Raw genomic sequence first — 19626 nt, 5'->3', positions numbered from 1 at the left:
GCAGTTACCTGTTCTCCTTCTCCTCAGCGTCGCTCGTGCTGCTGAGCCTCCGGGGCGCCAGGGAGCTGAGGTAGCTTCTGCTCTCCCTCTCCTGCAAGACGAGACGGTGGCCACAAGGCAGGCGCACCACAGACACAGGATCAACCCTCGGATGCACAGCCCTTAGCACACCCACCACCTCATCCCAGCTCAGTCCCACGTGCAGCTGGAGTTGTTACAAAGGGTAGCTCTCCAAGGCTTATTCCCAAGGCCCCTCCATGTAAAACCCACACGCAGGGAAAGGATGCTGCTGGGGAAGCCAGGACGATGAGATACAGAGAAGAGCTGCACGAACCACGTGCGGCAGCTGAGACACAAGGACTGCTCTGCCCGACACCAGCCCGAGCCGAGAGCGGCAGGGCTCCGAGGGCCAGGGCCAGGGCCTGGACCAACAGTGAGAGAGGAAGCCGTGCTCATCTTGGCCGTCGCCCACGAGCGGCCTGCGGAGCCGGCCTGACCACACGGAGGAGGAAGTGTGATGCTGAGCCTTTCCTCCGTGTGAGCTGCCTGAGCCGCAGCCCATGGGAGCCGGCTGCCCCGGCCCGGGCGTACCTTGTCTCTGTTGTCCAGCAGAGCGGAGATGCGAGGGCTGGACGCCGAGCGGGAGAGGGCGGAGCCCCGGTCCCTCACAGCCTCCCGGGTGTCGGCCACGGCACTCAATGTGTTGTGGCTGCCAGTCTTCCTAAGTCCCAGGCGCCATGAGGAAGGCGACTCGTCTTTGGGCTCTTCCAGCTTGTTAAAAAGGCTGGCGATCTACAAGGGGAGGAAAGAGAAAGAAAGGGCCGCTTGCCTCTGCGCCCTGGAGTCCAGGGGGGCCCACAGGCTCTGGGCCAGTGCCCTGCCCTCCCTCCTGACTCCACGCTCCCCTTGAGGCTGCCTTTGTCCCTGAGCCAGAAAGAGCCTCAGACTCTCAACACACCTGCCCTGGGGCTGCTCTGACAAATCAGACTCTCCTGTCTCCGGAGCTCAGACCCCCGAGGTGAGGGGGCATCTTTGAGCCAGGAGGGGGGTCCTCACCAGGAACTGCATCTGCCGGCACCTTGGCCTTGGCTCCCGCCTCCAGACTGAGAAGTGAATTACCATTGTTTCAAGGCACCCAGCCTGCTACTTTGTTAGGGCGGCCATGTATCTTTATTGTTTTGCAAGAACGTATCCTTAAGGCCTTTCTCATTGTATGTTACTGCAGTCGGGGGAAACATAATATCCAAATTAATCCCCAATACTCACCCTCCTGGCTGAGGGGGCTGGTGTCTGAGCGGGGGCTAGTGTCTGCTCCAGGACGTGACCCTTGCTTTCTGAGCTGGAATGGTTGACAACAGCCTCCGGCTTCCGATCTGTGGCTTAAGACACAGGAAGCACAAGTGCACATGTGAAAATTCATCTTCATGCATGTGCTTTCCTGCTAACAGAACAGGTTCACCCGTTACCCAGACCAGAGCTGGGCATGCTTGGCCTCAAACTCATGAAATCTCTAGCACAGGGGTCCTCAAACTTTTTAAACAGGGGGCCAGTTCACTGTCCGTTGGAGGGTCGGACTATAGTTTAAAAAAAAACTATGAACAAATTCCTATGCACACTGCACATATCTTATCTTGAAGTAAAAAAACAAAACAGGAACAAATACAATATTTGTATTTGCATGTGGCCTGCGGGCCGTAGTTTGAGGACCCCTGCTCTAGCAGCTGCTGCCAGAAGAAAATAAACTCAGCTAAACCTGCATCGTGGGCCGAGCTCAGGGAACACAGGAGGCACCGACCAATGAGCTCCCCGAGACCCAGTGTCGGAGAGGTGGCCCCTCACACAGGGCTTCTCGGGCACCTGGTCCCGACTACAGGGCAGCTGCTCTAGCTCAGCTCACCGCCTCCACCGCTGCGTTCTCCCTGGCAAAGGGACAGCTCGGCCCCTCTCCGCCCTGAGGACTCCTGCTCTGCCGGACAGCGCACGCCTCGCACTGGGACACACAGGGCCTGGCAGGGACATCCGCATTACCTGCCTCCTTCTCAGTCTCAGACTCGGACGCTTCATCTTCGCCCTCCTCCTCCGAGCTGGAGCTGCTGGACTCCTTGCTTTCTTCTTCCGTTTCATGGGACTTGGGCGTCTCCTCCTCATACAGCATCTTCTCTTTGCTAAATCATAGAAGACAGTGTGAGTGTCATTCAGAAAAGACAACTATGTAAGCGCACTCACAGTGTCGGGGAGCGCATCGACGAGCCTGGGTCACAGCAATAGAAAGGCACTCGGACCCTCCTCTGAGCCTGCGCCCCGAGTCCTGGCCTGTTTGACACCTGAAGGTTACTGTTTGGCTGTGGAGTGTGACTTAGGAGCTCTAGCCATTCACACACAGAGAAAAGAGGCCATGGGCCTGGGTGCTGCCGGGCAGGCAAACAGAAATCATTTAACAAGTTACTCAGTGCTTATGACGCCAGGGAGCCTGCTGGCTCTGGGGTGGTGGTCCCTGAGCTCACAGAACAGCCCATCGGAGTGGTGGTTGGGACCTGGGACCCCTGAGCTGGGGACCAAGAAATGCTGCACAATGTGGATTCATTCCCCCACCCTCAGCGTCTCCCCACGTATCAACGCCCCTCCCCGCCCTCAAACGTTCCCACATGTTCAAAAGTCACTGGGCTAAAATCAAAGTTTTCTTATTGTGCAAATCCTCACACTAAGTGTGTCACACCCACGGGCTCCCAACATCTTACTTAAAGAGTCCACCCTGCAATCTGCTGTTCAGGTCCGACTCAATGAGCTTATTCCGCGTCTCTTTTTCACTTCGAAGCTGCAAAGTGAGAAAAGCCAAGAGGCTGATCTTTGGTAAAAACCAGCAGAGATGAGAACTCGAAACAGCCCTGTCATCCTGAAGACAAGACCAACACCACAGGGGAGGAGAGAACCTGAGCAAACCACGTTCCTTTTCCAGAATGCAGGGCTAACTGTCGTTTTACCTTCCAGCTGACTGAAGGTGTTCTTGTAATGAGTCAACTTTAACAGCCAGGGTTTCTGGGCTATTTCCTTCTAACAGGCTGCTGACAGTGCCGGAGGGAACATGCCCTCTCCAGAACACAGACCTGACTAGAGCCAGTGACTGACTGGCCTGGCATGGACGGAGACTGTCCAACAGCTCTCAGCATCCCTCGCCTCTTAGCATCCCCCGGACCCTCTCAGCATCCCTCGGCCTCTCAGCATCCCTCGCCTCTCAGCATCCTGGGGACTCACCACACTCTGCTGCTTCTGCAGCATCTCCAGGTGCTCCACGAGGCCCTCATCAGCCACATCGAACGGCGTCTGGCCCTGCAGAGAGAGGGTACCGTGACCAGGAGAAAACACAGGAGTGATCCCGAGACTCCACCAGAGCCATCTCCAGCAGCCACTCCTGCCTCTGCGTCCAGCACCAGCTGCTTCCCTCGCGCATCGGCCCTCCGTTACGACCAGGCCTTCGTCTACCACAGAGAAACAGCAAGCCCTTGTGGAGAGAGCTCACACTTTGTAAACAGCAGTGAGGAAATGCCCACAGCATTCGGACACTTCCTGCCTCTCCCTGGGCCTGCTCCTAAGTGGTCTCATTGTATGACAAGTTCCACGGGGGCTCTCAGAAGCCTCAGGAGGGCCCGGCATGTCCCTAACGTCACGACTCCTCCAGGCAACACCAGCACAGCCAAGGACCCAAACCCCCAACCAGAGAACAGACCGGACCTGGAGATGGGGAGGCCGATGGGCACACCCTCTCTAAAGGGTCGTGCCTCTGGATTGCCAGGAAATTCCTAAAGTTCTGCAGACATAGGAAAGCAAGTAACATTATTTCAACCAAACTCCTGTTTGCTTGTTTTAGGGGCTTCAGCATCAGCGGAAGCAGAAGGCGGGCCGCTGGAGCTTCGGGCTCAGCAAACCCTGTGCTGATAATGGCCGTGGCGACGTGTCTTCACGCCCTGGCCAGACTCCGGACAGCTGCTCCGAGGCCCGGCACAGTCTCGCTGCCTCACAGGGGCCCAGGCGACTCACCAGCTTGTTCCTGACGTCCATGTTGCAGAGGGCCTCGGCCAGGATGGAGCAGGCCTCCTTCACGCCCCAGTGCGCGGCAGCGTGGAGGGGCGTCCAGCCGTCATGGTCCTGCACGTCCAGGTCGTAGCCAGCCTGAATCAACAGTCTGAGAGAAACCCGGACGGACATGTGTACCCCCATTCCGTTTCCTGCCAAGGACACTGCCCCTCCCAGAGGCACAGGGGCGAGCGAGGCTCTCCTGCCCCTCGGCACAGCTCCAGCAGGTTACACACTGCGGCCCAATCACAGGCAACACGGACCCACCCGAAGGCACACGGGCGCCCCAGCACATGCGTGTTCCGCCTACGAAGTGTCTGGAGCGAGTGCACCTGAGAGATGCCAAAGCCTAACTCATGAGCCAAGCCCACAACGCCACCCCGGGGTGTTCTCTGTCTCCCGGGTGGGATTCTCCGTGTGGTCTCCCCGACCGTGCAGTCTTTTTACATCTGCAGGTGGGAAGTGACCCCTCAAATGAGAACTTGGTTCTCTTCGGGGCACTTCTGGGGCACCCCACGCTCGCTGCAGACCCTCACACCCCCCACTCTGCCCAGTGCCCGCAGGGCTTCTCACGAACAGCAGGCGTTACTCTAAGTGCCCGGGGCCGGGGGGCCTGTCTCCCGAGGAAACAGCACGGCCGCTCCCCACCTCGTGGGCCTCCAGACGGCTCCAGGAGTGAGCAGAGCATGACTCCGCAGCTAGAAACCCACGTCAGCTGAGTCTGACATCGTGACGCCATCCTGAGAGCCACGGGAAGCCGTGTGGACACAGAAGGCAGGACCCAAACTCCGCCTGTCCAGACGGATGGCCATCGACTGCAGCTGGACGCACACACTCCAGATCGTATCACAGACCAATGAGCCCAGAGAAACTGTGTCCAGCAGACCAAACGACCTCAAATCTGTCCCGCCTGACGTGTGGCAGAGGGGCGGCTGCAGGGGTGTGACGCTGCATCCGGAGCTGGGAGAGGCCCGTAAGGCCGCCTCTCGGCCAGGCTCCCGTCTCACAGGCAGCGAGGAGCTGGGGGCGGTGGGGCTGGGTGTCCATGGTGAACACCAGCAAACGTCAGAAAGACTGCAGGTCGGGGAGACAACACAGAGAAACCCGCCACCTCGGAAACCTCATCCCCCCGCGTCCAAGGCCTGTCTCGCTCGTCCCCCCCTCCCGACCGTGGAGGCTGTGGCTGACACACCTGAGGACCTCGGAGTAGCCCTTGGCGGCTGCCACGTGCAGGGCGGTGGCCCCCGAGCGAGCCTGCCTGGTGTCCTCGATCTTCCCGCTGTTGAGCCACTGCCTCGAGTCCTGCAGCATCTGCTGCTCCTCCTCCTTCCGCGCCTGCTCCAGGTCCACCCCTGTGGGAGCCACACAGGACGCGGCGTTACCACGGCCACTCACCCTTAGACTCAAACACGCCCTCAACACACCACAGGCCACTGTTAGCACCGGCCGGCACCCATCCACTCGCCTCCGTTCACAGAGCAATGGCAAGCGTGAGATAGCAGTCGCTTATCAGTGTGACAGCGTGAGGGAGACAGTGTGATGGCGGCCCATTAGGGACACACCAAGCGGTTTTCAGCCCAAGCACACCAAGGCCAGAGGCGCTGCTGTGTCTGTGTTAGGGTCTCTGTGCAGAACGTCCCCTTCAGAGTCCTCCGCATGGACAGCATTTCTGTTCCCAACATCCTCGGGGGTAAAAATAACAGACACACCTCCCCCGGCACAGACGAGGGAACAGACACAGAGGCCACAGGGCACGTCGGAGCCGCCACCAGGCCCTGAGAGCCTTCTCTGGGCAGGAGACTCCGCATCGGCCCTCAGGTCCACGGGCAGAGCTGCACGTAGGCAGTAACAGCTCACACTCACGGCCCTGGGCCACGGTCCCACATGTTCTCGAAGGGCCGGCATGAGACATGCTCGGCTCTGGGCAATCTGCAAACACGTGGAGGGACAGCGCTGGCCTCCCCTGAGGTCACGCCGGGAAAGGCGCTGCGCTCCGCCAGGGAAGGAGCGCAGACCCCGTGACGGCCGCTTAACAGGAAGAGGGAAAGGCACCACGAGCCACGTCCACAAAGCCAGTGCCATCCTGGTTAACGTCCGACGCCCGTGCCCAGCTGCGGTTGGACACGTGTCACTGGACGTCTGACCGACGACGAACGCTGCGCACACAGGTGGCCCTGTCCCGTGACCACGTGGCTCCCTGGGTGCTGGGTCTGAGCCCGGTTACCTTGCTTCTTCACTTGCTCCAGAAGAAGGTCCTTCATGGCCGGCTCCTCCGCCAGGTCGGAGGGCACCTCCCCTTCGCTGTTAACGATGCTCACGCTGGCTCCGTGGCTGAGGAAGTACCTGTGCAGACGAGACCAGTGTTAACACCACCTGTCACATGCTTTCACCCTCGTGCGCGAGACTCGAAGCGGAGCGAGGCCCGTGTGAGAAACTGGGCTCACGCGCCGACTGGTTTTCTTAGAGTCACAGAGGCAGCGAGTGGCCGAGGTTACGGCTCCGGTCATGTGACTTCACGTCTAGTTCATCTTTCACAAGATCAGGTGCTCCTGGGCCAGTGAGAATCCCAATCATGCTCAGAGCTCCACAAGCTGTACACAAGCATTTGAAGGAGAAGAACACCTCCTAAGTCAGACGTCCGCCCTTCAGCAATCAGTAGACATTTACGTCCTTTACACGCGCTGGCTCCTGAGGCCTTTGCCGCTCTCACCATCGGGAGGGCCTCCCTGCTCCCTCAGTCCCTCCCACTGTCGACACTTCCCCTTCCTCTCGGATGAGAAACATCGGCCAGAGAGAGACACATCAGTTGGTTGCCTCTGGCCCCGGGGCCAGGGATCGAACCTACAACTGAGGCACGTGCCCTTGACCAGGAATTGAACCCGAGACCCTTCAGTCCACAGGCTGGCGCTCTAACCCCTGAGCCACACCGGCCAGGGCCCAAACCATTTTTAGAATAAAAAATAAAAACCTGTTTAGTTTCACACTTATCCCTGAAGTAATATTTACTTTACCCCTGAGAACCCTTACAGTGACCCAGAGGCCCAGGAGTGCCCATCAGTCAACACGCATTTCCCGGAGGACAGAAAGCCCCTGCCCTCCTCGCTCCTCGCTGACCGAGGCCTTTGTGATGGTGATGGAGAGCGCTGTCGGCGAAGCGCAGCTCCTCAGAGTGCGGACTCACTCGGCGATGTTCAGGTAGCCGCAGGACGCCGCCGCGTGCAGGGGCGTCCAGCCCTCGTTGTCCTGCCGGTTCACGTCGGCTCTGTTCTCCACCAGGAACTTCACCATGTCGAAGTTCTCGTCAATGCAGGCCTGCAAAGGGAAGGAAGCCCACGTTCACCGGCCAGCACTCACTGCGCTCTGCCGTGCAGACCGGGGAAGACCCACTCCGAGTGCAGGTCAGACTCTGGTTCTGACGTCACCAAGTCGGAAAAGCTCCCGACACGGTGTCAGAGCCCACACGCCACTCAGGTAAGAAGCTGCTCCCTAGACCTTAGTCCAGCACCCAGGACAGGACCCACATGGCTGAGCGGCTGCGGAGCACGCCTCCCTCTTCCCATGTGCAGCTATGTGAGCCAGGTCGTCGTCATACTGAATACGCATCCCAATAGATTGAATCCAGACATTCAGAGAGATGTGTAAAAACGTAAAGCAATGCCACTCTTCTCTTTTTTGTTTTGAAAGTAGGTAGCTATTCCAGTTAAAACGTGTGATTCACAGAGACATGTAATAGATTACTGCGCACTGCAGAGCGCCTCGCCACGCACTGTCCAGAAAGACTCAAGTGAAGAGATGACGGGGCACTTTTCAAAAAGGCAGCGAAGTTCAGGGAGAAGCAAGTGCCCCAGCGGTCCGCACGCTCTGCCCAGGTAACAGCTCCCGTGTCAGGACGTCCACGGAGGCCTGGCCTGCTCTGAGCGCTGGGCGCTGCTTCTGGCCTGGCGGCAAGGTGCCTTTGGCGCTGAGAGAAGAACAGCCGCGAGCCTCCGCTCCAAGCGCCGTGCCGCCAGAGCCTTTTGGAAGCCCTTTCCCAAGATCATTCTCTGCCCTGTGAAGGTGATGGTAGCCGCGTTCTAGGGCCTATGAGCCGGCTGGTGCGGCTCCCACAGGAGAAAACCTCCCTCCCTCCCTCTCGCTCTCCTCCTTTCCGGTGTCAGTCTCTGGGTTTATGAACATCAAGTCCGTGCCGGTATTTCTACGAGAACACCGTGAGGCGTCTCAGAGGACCACCACCAGCCCGTCTGTCTACAGGTGATCTGGGATGTCACTCTCCAGGCCATCACAGGCAGTAACGAGGCCGCTGGCGGGTCATGCCGATGCCCACAGGCAGGCCGTGCACTGCTCAGTACCAGCCAGGGGCAGGCAGGCCCAGGTTTGCGTCCAGCTCTGCCAACGCGTGTCCCTCAGAGTGAGGAGGAGAAGCTGGGCCATGCCCTCATCTACAGCACGGGGACCACCTGCCTCACGGGATTGTGGGAGGAAGAAAGGAGATACATGGTGGGACCGTGGCTGGTACTGTTGTTGTTTTTAAGCCAATAGTCTAACAAATAGCAACTCCCCAGGAAAAAGCACACACTGTCCTCATCCTCACCCAGCACTGCCAACCCCACCTCAGTACCTTAGGGGGGAGGCAGTTGGTTAAAAATGTCTTTGAACTAGCAGGACTGGGGGCCTGTTTGTTAAGTCTGACCTCAGGGACTTCCTCAAATGTCCAGCGTCCTGGGATCCTAAGTCTAGGAGCTCCGAGAATAGACTGGCATGATTCAGGACTACGCTGAGAGAACCGTCCCTGGAGAGACCCACCAACAAAAACATCCTGGAGTGACCAGTCTGTTCTTTTCTCTTCTCCTGTGGCCTCCAGAAGGAACTGGATGAAGCCATGGAGGAGAGCGGAATATCCCTGAAAACCCCAAGCAGTGTGTCAGCTCCCCAAGACACAGCATGGGGGATACCCAGACTCGTCCGGAAAACCGTGTCCAGGGCCACGGGCCCAGCACCTGCCCCCACGCAGAGCTGCACTGACCACCAGGTGGACGGGTCTTTCCTCTCCCTGAACAGGCAAAGGAGGCTACGTGAGTGTCTGATGCTCCTCAGGACATCAATGGGAAAATTATTCTCTATATTTAACCCATTCCCTCTGCTGCGGCTCATGTCCATTTCCTTCTGTTGTGAAGACACAGAATATTACCGAAGTAACAACCTGTTCTAAGCTGAAGGAAGAAAATACAATCGCTTTATGATGTAACTCATTACTAGTCCAGAGACACAGCTACAGAGACAGGCCGGCAGCAGCTGAGGCTTCCTCACCGAGCAGCCACCTTTCCTCGGCAATGACCAGCCATCTCCAAGGAAAACACCTGATTTCAGCAAACGGGGGCAGAGCGCTCTGACAGCCACTGCACCGACCGACCGACGCTGCTCTGCATCGAAGGCACAGTGGCTGCCGGCTGACGGGGGCCAGAGTTCAACCTGGGACTGCAAAGCAGGCCCACGACAGAGCTCCTCCACTCCCAAAATAGCGCAACTGTCACCGCCTCTGCCTGCCACGGCTCCAGGAGCTGACCTTGCTGCTGGGGCTCAGAATCCGCTGCGACTCCTTCCCCACAGAGCCCAGCTCCGGGAGCCAGGCAGGTGACACGCTGCGCGTGTGTGTGTGTGTGTGCGCATGTGCGTGCGTCAGCCCACTCCTGCCTGGACTTCAACAAACCGCTGATACGGTGCTGGGCAGCGATGGCTTGTAACGAACCCCCATTCCTACCTTCCACTATTCTGTCCTACATCCTCCTAACACTTATGTAACTCAGAAATAACAACATGTATAATCCCCAAAATTATATAATTTAATTTTATGCTGAAAACCCTAAATGCTAGAGATAACAGTAAAGACCATCATTGATTTCATTTATCAGCCACACACCCAATCCCGAAAGGCTCAGAATTTCCCAGTCGTGCTGGATGTGTATTCCCTGGCAGCCCAACACCTAGAACAGCACTGGGCACCAACATTTGTTGAATCAAAGAATGGGCTTTGAATGCACAGAAAGTCACATTTTCTGCACATTCGGCTGATTCCCAGTCATCCAGAATCGCCCAGTCGTCCCTGCAGGCTGCAGCACATGGAGGTGGCCCGGCCAAGGGGTGCTGCACACGGCTGCCCCCCACCTGCACACGCTGCCCCTGTACACGCCCATGCATCAACCTCCCACTGCTGGAGTGTGCTGGATGGTGCCCCAAAGAGGTCCATGTCCCAATCCCCGAGCCTGTGTGGGGACCGAATTGGAAAGGGGTCTTTGCAGATATAATAGGGTCTTGAGACGGCACATTCTACATTACCTAAGTGGGCCCTACATCCCATGACAAGTGTCCTCATAGGAGACAGGCAGAGGCGGGGGGGTGACACAGACAGAAGAGGCAACGTGTCCACAGAGGCCGACGGGCCCCAGAGCTGGAAGAGGCAAAGAACAACACCTCCCCGGGCTCCAGAGGGCGTGCAGCCCATCAGGACCTCGACTTCAGACTCCAGGGCCTCGAGCCGATACATTTCTGCTGTTTTAAGCCACCAAATTGGTTCACAGAAGCCACGGAAACCAAGCCCCTGGCACTGAAGAGAAGGCATCACGGGAGAGGCCCCGCGGCCTCGCTCCTGTGGAAAGAAAAACCACAGCAGGATTCCCCCTTCTTTGCCAAATAAAAAGTGGTCAAAATTAATTCTACCGTTTTCTCCTCAGGAGCCGCCCTGGGAGGCATGACTGCGCAGGGCCTACCCTCCATCCAGATTGTCAGACTCTGCCCGCAGTCCAGCTGGTGCCACACTGTAAGTAGAACTGCTGGTCCCTCTCCCATCACACCGTGTGCCTGGGCTGGGCTGGGGCAGGAGGGCTGCGGGCAGGGCTTGCTAATAAAGACCAGAGTCTCTTTAAAAATAAATAAATAAATAATTATACCACTTTTTTTTTTTTAAATACATTTTTTATTGATTTTTTACATAGAGGAAGGGAGAAGGATAGAGAGTTAGAAACATCGATGAGAGAGAAACATCGATCAGCTGCCTCTTGCGCATCCCCTACTAGGGATGTGCCCGCAACCAAGGTACATGCCCTTGACCGAAATCGAACCTGGGACCCTTGAGTCCGCAGGCCGACGCTCTATCCACTGAGCCAAACCGGTTCTGGCTAATTATACCACTTTTTAAAAGGCATAGAAACATCGATGAGAGAGATCGATCAGCTGCCTCCTGCGCATCCCCTACTAGGGATGTGCCCGCAACCAAGGTACATGCCCTTGACCGAAATCGAACCTGGGACCCTTGAGTCCGCAGGCCGACGCTCTATCCACTGAGCCAAACCGGTTCTGGCTAATTATACCACTTTTTAAAAGGCAACTACATTTATAGAAAGTTTTAGGGTTTTTTCTTATCAGTCTTTAGCCAAAATACCAAATGCCTGGAACACCCGGCCCTGGTTCTTCCCTGAGGCACTCTGCTGACCGTGTTCTGGCGGAGGGCTGACCCTGACACAGGGTGCAGTACTGACCCACGAGCTTACGGGACCCAGCCTTTCTAAGCTCCAACGAGGGAGCCTCACCCTATGACAAGAATTCATACAAGTAAATTAGAGATGATACAAGCCAGTAACGTTGGAAATCGCAACTGTCAGCAGATGTTCCCCACGAGAGCGTTCACGTATGTGGTTAAGGACTGACCCAGTGAGTCCATCCTTCAAGTGCCTGTCTGTCCACTCCCATCACGACAGTGTAGCTACTTCCCGAGTGAGGCTCACGCAGCAGTGGCTGCCACGTGACAGGTGACACGGGCACTGTCAGCCGGTGTGAAAGGCACAGCTCCCTGGCACAGACAGCTTGGCTCCGAGAGGGTGAGAGCTATGGAGCTGATCATGCCCTCAGTGATCAGCAGACTCTGGGCACAGACCCATGGCCTTTCAGGAGAGAGCCCAGAGAGACAGAGAAGTAAAGAAGTTTCCATGGAGGGTCACCCAAAGGTGTTGTTCTTAGTACACTGGCATATTGTCCCCAAGACTGTAAGATTCACGACTTGAGGCCAGCGAGCACTGGCTGCAGTTAGAGCAGGGACATTCAGATCTCAGAAGGGTGCACTCTGGGTTCCAGCAGGTCCTGGAAACGGCCCAGCCCTCACCCTCTGCCTCCCTGCACCTCCCCTCCCCCCCAGCACTCATCCCTCGGGCTGTCCTCCAGGTACTCCCTTTGGACCCCACCAGGCACAGGGTAGGGGGCACATCTGGTCTAACTCCTGTCACCAAGGCAGAGTTAAAAAGTCAAGACGAGGAAGGTAGATGCAAAAAGGCCCAGGAAACGAAAGCTGTATCTACTCAAAGCCCACAGTTCTTCAAACAGATGTTTCACAGTTCCTCACGGAGAACTCATTTTGAGGAATAACAAACTCAGCCTGGTAATGGTGGGAACCCCCAGCATGAGTTCTCTTGGGTCCAAGAGTGCCCACAGCCGCGTCCCCAGCACCTGCCAGAACTAAGAAGGCCTGGCTGCCGCCACCTCCTCCCCGAGTCTGCACCACGAGTGAGGCACGTAAGTGACAGAGTGACTCATCTCAACCGACTTGATCAAAAGAGGTTCCTTGCAAAAACTATGTTATCACAAAGCTGTAAAGCGAAGGAAGAATGTGGTGGCTGCAGCAACAGCGTTAGGATGTCTTCTTTCACAGACGGAGAAATGAGGCCCAGAAGAGTTCATAGGCTTAAGGTCATGGATCCGGTTGCTAACCACTCGCATGCTTTCCACCTGCCAACTCAGAGGCACCCAGCGCCAGCTCAGGCCAAGCTCAGGCTACCACCTGGCTCATGGGACATTTCTAGTTCCTGATACTCTCTTCCTAAAAATAATTTCACTTCAGCATCCATAGGGTGCACTGATATTCGCCCAGCTCGCCAATGACCTCCCAGGAGGAATGTCCCAATTGGCTGCTCTGAGCTGGCCACTCCGACAGACTAAATGCAGAGCACAAGGCCCCTGACAGCACTCTCGTTGCCCTTTGCTTATCGGCGTCAGCCTGGGCTGGAAACCTCCGCGTAGCCTGGCTACCTGTCTGAGCCACAGCCCCCAAGGTCCACTCTGCTGCCAAATTGGCGGGGCGAACCGCTGTCCCGTGGAGAGGACGGTCCTACGGAGCCCAGAGCACCCTGTGCCTACAAACAAGTGTTTCACAAGCCACGAGCACCCGGCCGAGGGCTACATGGCAGGTGTGGGGGTCAGCACTGTCCTCACGCCTCCTGGAAAGAAGGCAGGCAATTCTGGGATCCGAGTTGGCTGAGGAAGAAAAGCCACAAATAAATTATGGGCAGATTAAATTCTCAGGAAGTATAAGTCAGTCCCGCAAATTCCATCCCTGAAAGGAGAGATTAAGCAGGAGGTTGTGCTTACCCAGCACCTTTCATCCAGGGCTCTGCAGAGCGAAGCTGAGGACCGAGTCCACGTCACGTCCTGCCACGCCCCGCACATGCAGAGGCCGACACGGCAGGAGGTGCTGAGACGCAGTGACATACCCATCCCCGTGCAGGGCACTGCAACGAGGGCAGACCATGGAGCAAGGTTTCCTGGGCTCAAACCCAGGCCTGCTAATGAGTGGTTTTGTGTTTTTGGAACTAGTTATGCCTGTAGTTATGACTGTAGTGTTATCACAGCAACCACAGTGCCGACTTCATGGTGTTACAAATGAGCTCGTGTGTAAAAACCCTCAGTGCCCGGCTCAGAGTTAGGTGCTAAGTTCCTGTCGCTGATGCTGTGATTATTACTCCTCCTCCGACTATCACTCTTGTGTAGTCCCTACGAGTCAGCAGGGACACTCCTTCCCACACAAGAAAGGGCAAAGCTTCTCTATGTAAAATAACTGTGTAGGTTTCAGTAGATGCCAACAGACCACTGTCAGGTTCTGCCAATAAGAGAAAAGGTAAGTTAAGGTAGGAAAGGGGAGACAGGGAGCGGCGAGGAGGGCGAGTCAGAGCTGTGGACTGGTTCTGCCCCCAGAGCCACTGGCCGAGGCTGAGTCTGTGGTGAGCGCAGGCAGAACACCGTGGAGCCACTGCAGTTCCGGACCCGACAGGGGCTCACATTACCAAGGCACAGGCTAGGAATTCACCCGAGTAACTGCTCCTTGACTGTAAAGCGCTTTTCCATTTACTCCTGTGACACACATTTACCGAGGCCCATGCTCTGCCCGACAATCCTTAGGGAGAGGCACACGACGACACACAACAGGAATCACACTGCACTAAGCCTTCTCCGTCCCAGTAAGAAGTACCACCTCTGCCCGGGGTGACGGGTAGTTCACGTGTCATGAAGGAGAAGGAAGTAGCCAGCTGAGGAAGCAGGGGTGCAGAAAGTCCGGGCAAAGGGAACAGCATACGAAGGTCTGAAGGAGGGAAAAGATCGTTTGGGATGCTGCGCAGTCTGGTATGTTCGACTCAGACGGGGGTGGGACATCCACGAACCTGCCCAGGCTTCCTGTGGCCCCTGCAGGCCTGAAATGGCAGGACGAGGCTGACGGGGCGGCAGCAATGCAGGCCGTGTCCCCTGATAAAAGCTCCACCTCATCCTGAGCTTCAACCAGGAGCGACGCCATCGGGGCTGCATCTCGGAGTGACAGCTGCACGGGAACAGGAGCCGGGCTGCTGGCGGGAGTCGTGACAGGGACACCACGCAGGAAGTGGCCACCGTGCGGGGGGTGAGGTCCAGAGGCCAGGCACTGGCATGGAGACATGGCAGAGGTGAGGGCGGGAGGCCCCTGCGTGAGGGACGGGCTCATCAGAATGCCTTCCAGTGGTGAACAGGACAGTACCGAGAGGGTTTAGAGCTTCAGACCCTGGTGGACCGTCCACCCTCTGCCCACAGGGACTGCGCCATCTTAGACGGCTCGTTTCCATCCCTGTCTGGAGCTCATTTCTCCTCCGGCCTAAGTGACTCCCATCCAGAACCACCACTGAGCAGCGAGGAGCTGTGCTGCCTGCTGCCCTTCCCACCTGAAACATCCTAGTGAGCCCAGGAAGTCAGTGCCACAGCCCGCCTCGCAGCTGTCCCCGGCCCCCGCTAAGCCTGGCTGGGCAGGGTCATGGATCCTGGGCCGAGGCAATGGGAATGAGAAGGCCGTCCTCCGAGGGAAGGGCGAGCCTGCTGGCACCCGCGGGCGTGGCGCTGAGCGAGGTGGACACCGAGCAGAGAGGTTCAGAGAGCGTGTCACCTGCTCTCCCATCCGTCTCAGCTATCTCCTTGATGCCGTGGCCTTGGGCCCACGCTCTGAGCAACGTCCATGTAGGACAGGGGTAGAGGGCAAACCTCAGCCCAGAGCAGGGACGTTACAAGATACTGTACAGGAGAGAGGAACACACGTCAGCGCATCCAATCTTTCCACAGCCCGTTTCCCCGCTGTGAGGCAGAAAGCACACTGCCCTTCCTCTACTCCAGGGGTGACCTGAGGACACCTGAGATAGAGCCGAAAACCGATTTGTAAAAAGATAAGTATACGTAAGTCCAAGTATTGTTATTAGCACATGTGCTCTACACTGTTTTATGTAACAAGGTAGACTGAGATAGCCTAGTGCGTTGATTTAGAGCGAAGGTTGGTACAGCCTCTTGGAAATACTCACTGTAGTGTGAAAGCAGCCACAGACAACACCCGGCCAGCAGGTGAGGCTGTGTCCACCACAGACAACGCCCAGCCAGCAGGTGAGGCTGTGTCCGCCACAGACAACACCCGGCCAGCAGGTGAGGCTGTGTCCACCACAGACAACGCCCGGCCAGCAGGTGAGGCTGTGTCCGCCAGAGACAACGCCTGGCCAGCAGGTGAGGCTGTGTCCGCCAGAGACAACGCCCGGCCAGCAGGTGAGGCTGTGTCCGCCACAGACAATACTTGGCCAGTGAATGAGGATGTGTCCCAATACAATTTTATGGATACAACAACCCAAAGTTCCGAGTAAGCTCCATAGACACGGTCTGAAACACATGCTCGCTCACAGTCTATGAAAACCACCTGATCGTGGCCTAAGACAGCCGTAACTCATAGACAATGAAGCCGCTTGGAGTGGCCAGGAACAACCTTTCAGGCGCCTTCTCATGTATTTTGGGCCCTAATTTACAATCATAAGCATACTGATGGCAGATCTATTTTTTTCTCTTCCAAAAGTAAACAGAAAGACTAACAAAATGATGCTTAGTCGGAAAACCCTTCATATAGTCTCCACAAAAGTCCTCAAAAACCTGTTTCTACTGACACTGCTCTTTCAAAGGTTGCAAATGCCCAGCATGGCCTGATGCATCATACGCACCAACCTGAAGAGGCAAACTACTAAAAAAGCCACGATGACGTTCTCATGCCCACAGTGAGAGGCAACAGTTCTTCCCCATTGGGCCTGCGGTCCGGTCCCTGAGCAGAATCCGCCCCCACGGGGCGAGGCAGGAGTCACGGCACAGCCAGAACCGTCAGGGAAGACGGACGGACTTGGAATGAAAGAGAAGGGTCGGAATGCAAGTTTCATGCTCCCACGCGAGTTGGCACACATCCGTGCTGCTCTGCACTGAACTGAACACATGATCCCAGTCGTCTCCTGTCTCACTCTACCACTCGGAACAGAGATAGTTTTCTCCTTCCCTCATCTGCCCCTTTCTCTGCCTCTCCTCCAGAGACAGGGATCATTTTAATCTCCCTGAGGATTGAGGCGGCTCTAGAGTGACAGGCTACCAGGAGTTGAATTCCAGTGTGGGTGACCCTGAGATCCAAACTTGGACTCTGAGCCCAGTCCAAAACCAACCCGAATGTCTGCGTCAAGGAGAATGCCTCTGTCCCGAGGCGTCCCTCCAGACGGAGACTGTCAGGCGGGTCTAGAGACAGGGTCTGGTGGACGGACAGTGAGCTCTGCCACGCCAAGCACAGACCCAAGTGCCCACAAAGCACGGTCTGGAGGAGAAGCCAGCATTCACTTTGACGAGTCCCAGCACTTGCCTCTCACCCAGCCCAATAATTTAGTAGATAGCTTTAAGAGCCTCTATCTAGACCTTAAGCACCAAGATCATAATGCCAAGGATACCAAGATAGGTGACAGTAATCAACTTGCTAAATAAATAAATAAATAAAAAGAAAAGACCTTTTCAGAAGTATCAGCCTACCCAGAATTCTTAGCCCACACTTTGTGCCCTATAACATATATACGTAGATGAAGTGAGAAGTCCTCTGTGAGCAAACAACTGCTTTCAAGGGTTTTATCATCAGATTGATGCCTTTTTCACCAAAGACTCTGACCTGAAGGGCACCCGTTTTGTTGGCTGTACCAGCGTGGAGGCTTCATCAGAGCAGGTCTCCCTTTGGATCCTCCTCCCCAGTCTATTTCAAGCATTATTAATAGGCCCCCGGAGCCTGTTATCTTTGACTCCAGCACCTCGTGCCTAAGCAAAGGCTGCCAAGGAAGGTCTCCAAGTCAAAAGTAGCATCAAGGCACTGCAACCTGAGGTGCCAATCATCCACGGTCACCTGTAGGCGAAGGAGAAAAGCCGTCCCCCAATACCACCTGGGGGTTCTCCCAACACACCAAGATGATAATCCATAGCCGGTCAAGAGGCCACGGCCGAAGGAAAGAGAGAAAGGCCGCAGTTATCCTGATAATCCATATCACGCTTGTGTAACAGATGGATGTCTAACTAAGTAACTCGGATAACAGCCACTGTCCACCTCACAGAAGGGCCATCAGCGACGAAGCAGGCAGTCCAGCTGCTGGCGCTCATCTCACACTCGGAGAACAATTGTTATGGACCTGAGATTCTTCAGGCCGTGGGGACAGGCACTGTAACTGCAGGAACTGACCTGTCAGAATTTGTGAGCCAATAAAGGCCTCTTCTTGATTCAGACACAGAGATGGCTTCTCAACGGAGGCAGGTTTGAGCTACAATCTTCCAGAAGCTTCATCTTTAGCTGAATTTGTCTCGTGTTGACTGCACCTATTCACGCCAATGCCAGCCCTGTAAGGTGGGAGGAAGGCCCACAGTCCCGCTCCGTGTCTGTGGGGGATGGGTTCAGGCCCCCTGGCATACCAAAGTCCAAGGAAGCTCAAGTCCCTTAGTCCACCCTCAGGACCAAGGACTCGGAGGGCCAGCTGGATGGCACTTGCAGGTGTTTTTGTTGTTATTGTTGTTTTAAATCCGCAGCTGTCGGGACGGAAAGCGCTGACATTTAAATCTGAAAAGTCTATACCTAATTCTCTCCTTTCTAATCCAAGTAACGGTTTCCCAAGTTTCAGACCCCTCATCTGTAAAATGGGAATAACAACACGACCTGCCACACCTACTTCCAAGGATCGCTGCTGAGATTGGCAGGAGGTAAGACAAGAAGTAATTTCAAACAACAAAGGACTGGATGGGGTGTTGGTTGCTACCTCAGGGGGGGCTGTTGTGAGCAGGAAAGAAAAAGATACAAATGGGGTGAAAAGAAGAGAAGTTCTTCCACCTGAAAGAGAAGGGTGGGCGGCAGGCATGGTGAGGAGTAATGGTAAGCTGGTGGCTAAACACTGAGGGGAGTGGGTGGCAGGAGACCGAATCATTTAGAAGCCAATTCTCATGCCAACACATTCACTTTGCACCGACCGAGGAAGAAGAAAAAGAAGAGAGATCAAGAGTGGGTGCCCAGGGCTCAGCTCCCCGAGATAACGATAAAGTCCCACCTGGGGGGCGGGACTTCGTGATGACAGTGGTGGAGACAGAATAGTGTTGCATAAGGATGACAGCAGGAAAGGGGTTATTATCAAGCAGAGAAGCGTCGCCTTATCCACGGCCCCTGCGCTGTGGCTATATAAGGGTATGTGATGTCTAGAGAGGGCTTATTTAAAAAAAAAAGGAAGAAAGGCCAGTCCGTAGAATCAAACAAACCTAAGTGACTCAGGAGGCTGGTTCCCCACCGGCGGCCGTGGGGAGCTGACGCTGCTAGGAGGAGACGGGGACACCCACAGCTGAGATCTGGGCGCTTGCAGCCGACAGGAGACCAGCTCGTTTTGAACCATCACAAATCAGCTAAACGAGAAAAGGTGCCAGTTCAGAAGACCTGCTTCCTTAACCCAATACAGGGCTCTTTTTAAAAATATGTATATGTTTTTTATTGATTTCAGAGGGGAAGGGAGGCGGAGGGAGAGATAAAAAAAAATCAACATCAACGATGAGAGAGAATCATCGATCAGCTGCCTCCTGCACGCCCCACCCCTGACCGGGAATCGAACCCCCTGACCTCCTGGTTCACAGGTCGACGCTCACCCACTGAGCCTCACCGGCCGGGCCAATATGGAGATCTTGGTCCCACAGCTACAGAGGCTGGATTCTCTGCAGGGGACCTGACAGGCGACACTGACGGCCCAGAGTGCCCGGTGCCCGGGCGCTGGACCAGCCAGCGAAGAATCCCGGCCAGCCCTCCCGGGTCCAAGTCTCCAGTAACCATGACAACCGAGGAGGTGGAGGGAAATCCAAACCCTGGCCCGGCGGGAAGCTGCTCCTCCGGGGCGGAGGCCTGGCTCCAGGGGTGGCCGCCCGGACGGACCG

General features: G+C 56.0%; 1 protein-coding gene across 1 annotated transcript in view; it reads right to left on the bottom strand.

Moving 5' to 3' along the window:
- Positions 1-19163, bottom strand: part of PPP1R12B (protein phosphatase 1, regulatory subunit 12B) — a 62184-nt gene extending 43021 nt beyond the window's left edge. Inside the window, exons 1-12 of the mRNA XM_014533420.1 lie at positions 18967-19163; positions 17909-18249; positions 7253-7383; positions 6296-6414; positions 5264-5423; positions 4036-4180; positions 3253-3327; positions 2738-2815; positions 2029-2167; positions 1267-1379; positions 592-792; positions 9-91 (exon numbers count right to left, since the gene is read on the bottom strand). Coding sequence (XP_014388906.1) covers positions 9-91; positions 592-792; positions 1267-1379; positions 2029-2167; positions 2738-2815; positions 3253-3327; positions 4036-4180; positions 5264-5423; positions 6296-6414; positions 7253-7359 — 1220 coding nt within the window. The 5' untranslated portion in view covers positions 7360-7383; positions 17909-18249; positions 18967-19163. The remainder of the gene's footprint in view (positions 1-8; positions 92-591; positions 793-1266; positions 1380-2028; positions 2168-2737; positions 2816-3252; positions 3328-4035; positions 4181-5263; positions 5424-6295; positions 6415-7252; positions 7384-17908; positions 18250-18966) is intronic.
- Positions 19164-19626: the final 463 nt, after the last annotated feature.

The sequence above is a fragment of the Myotis brandtii genome, unplaced genomic scaffold (genome assembly GCF_000412655.1).
Source record: "Myotis brandtii unplaced genomic scaffold, ASM41265v1 scaffold975, whole genome shotgun sequence".
Taxonomy (NCBI): domain Eukaryota; kingdom Metazoa; phylum Chordata; class Mammalia; order Chiroptera; family Vespertilionidae; genus Myotis; species Myotis brandtii.
The sequence above is the reverse complement of the archived record's forward strand: the minus strand, read 5'-3'. Positions and strand labels throughout refer to the sequence as shown.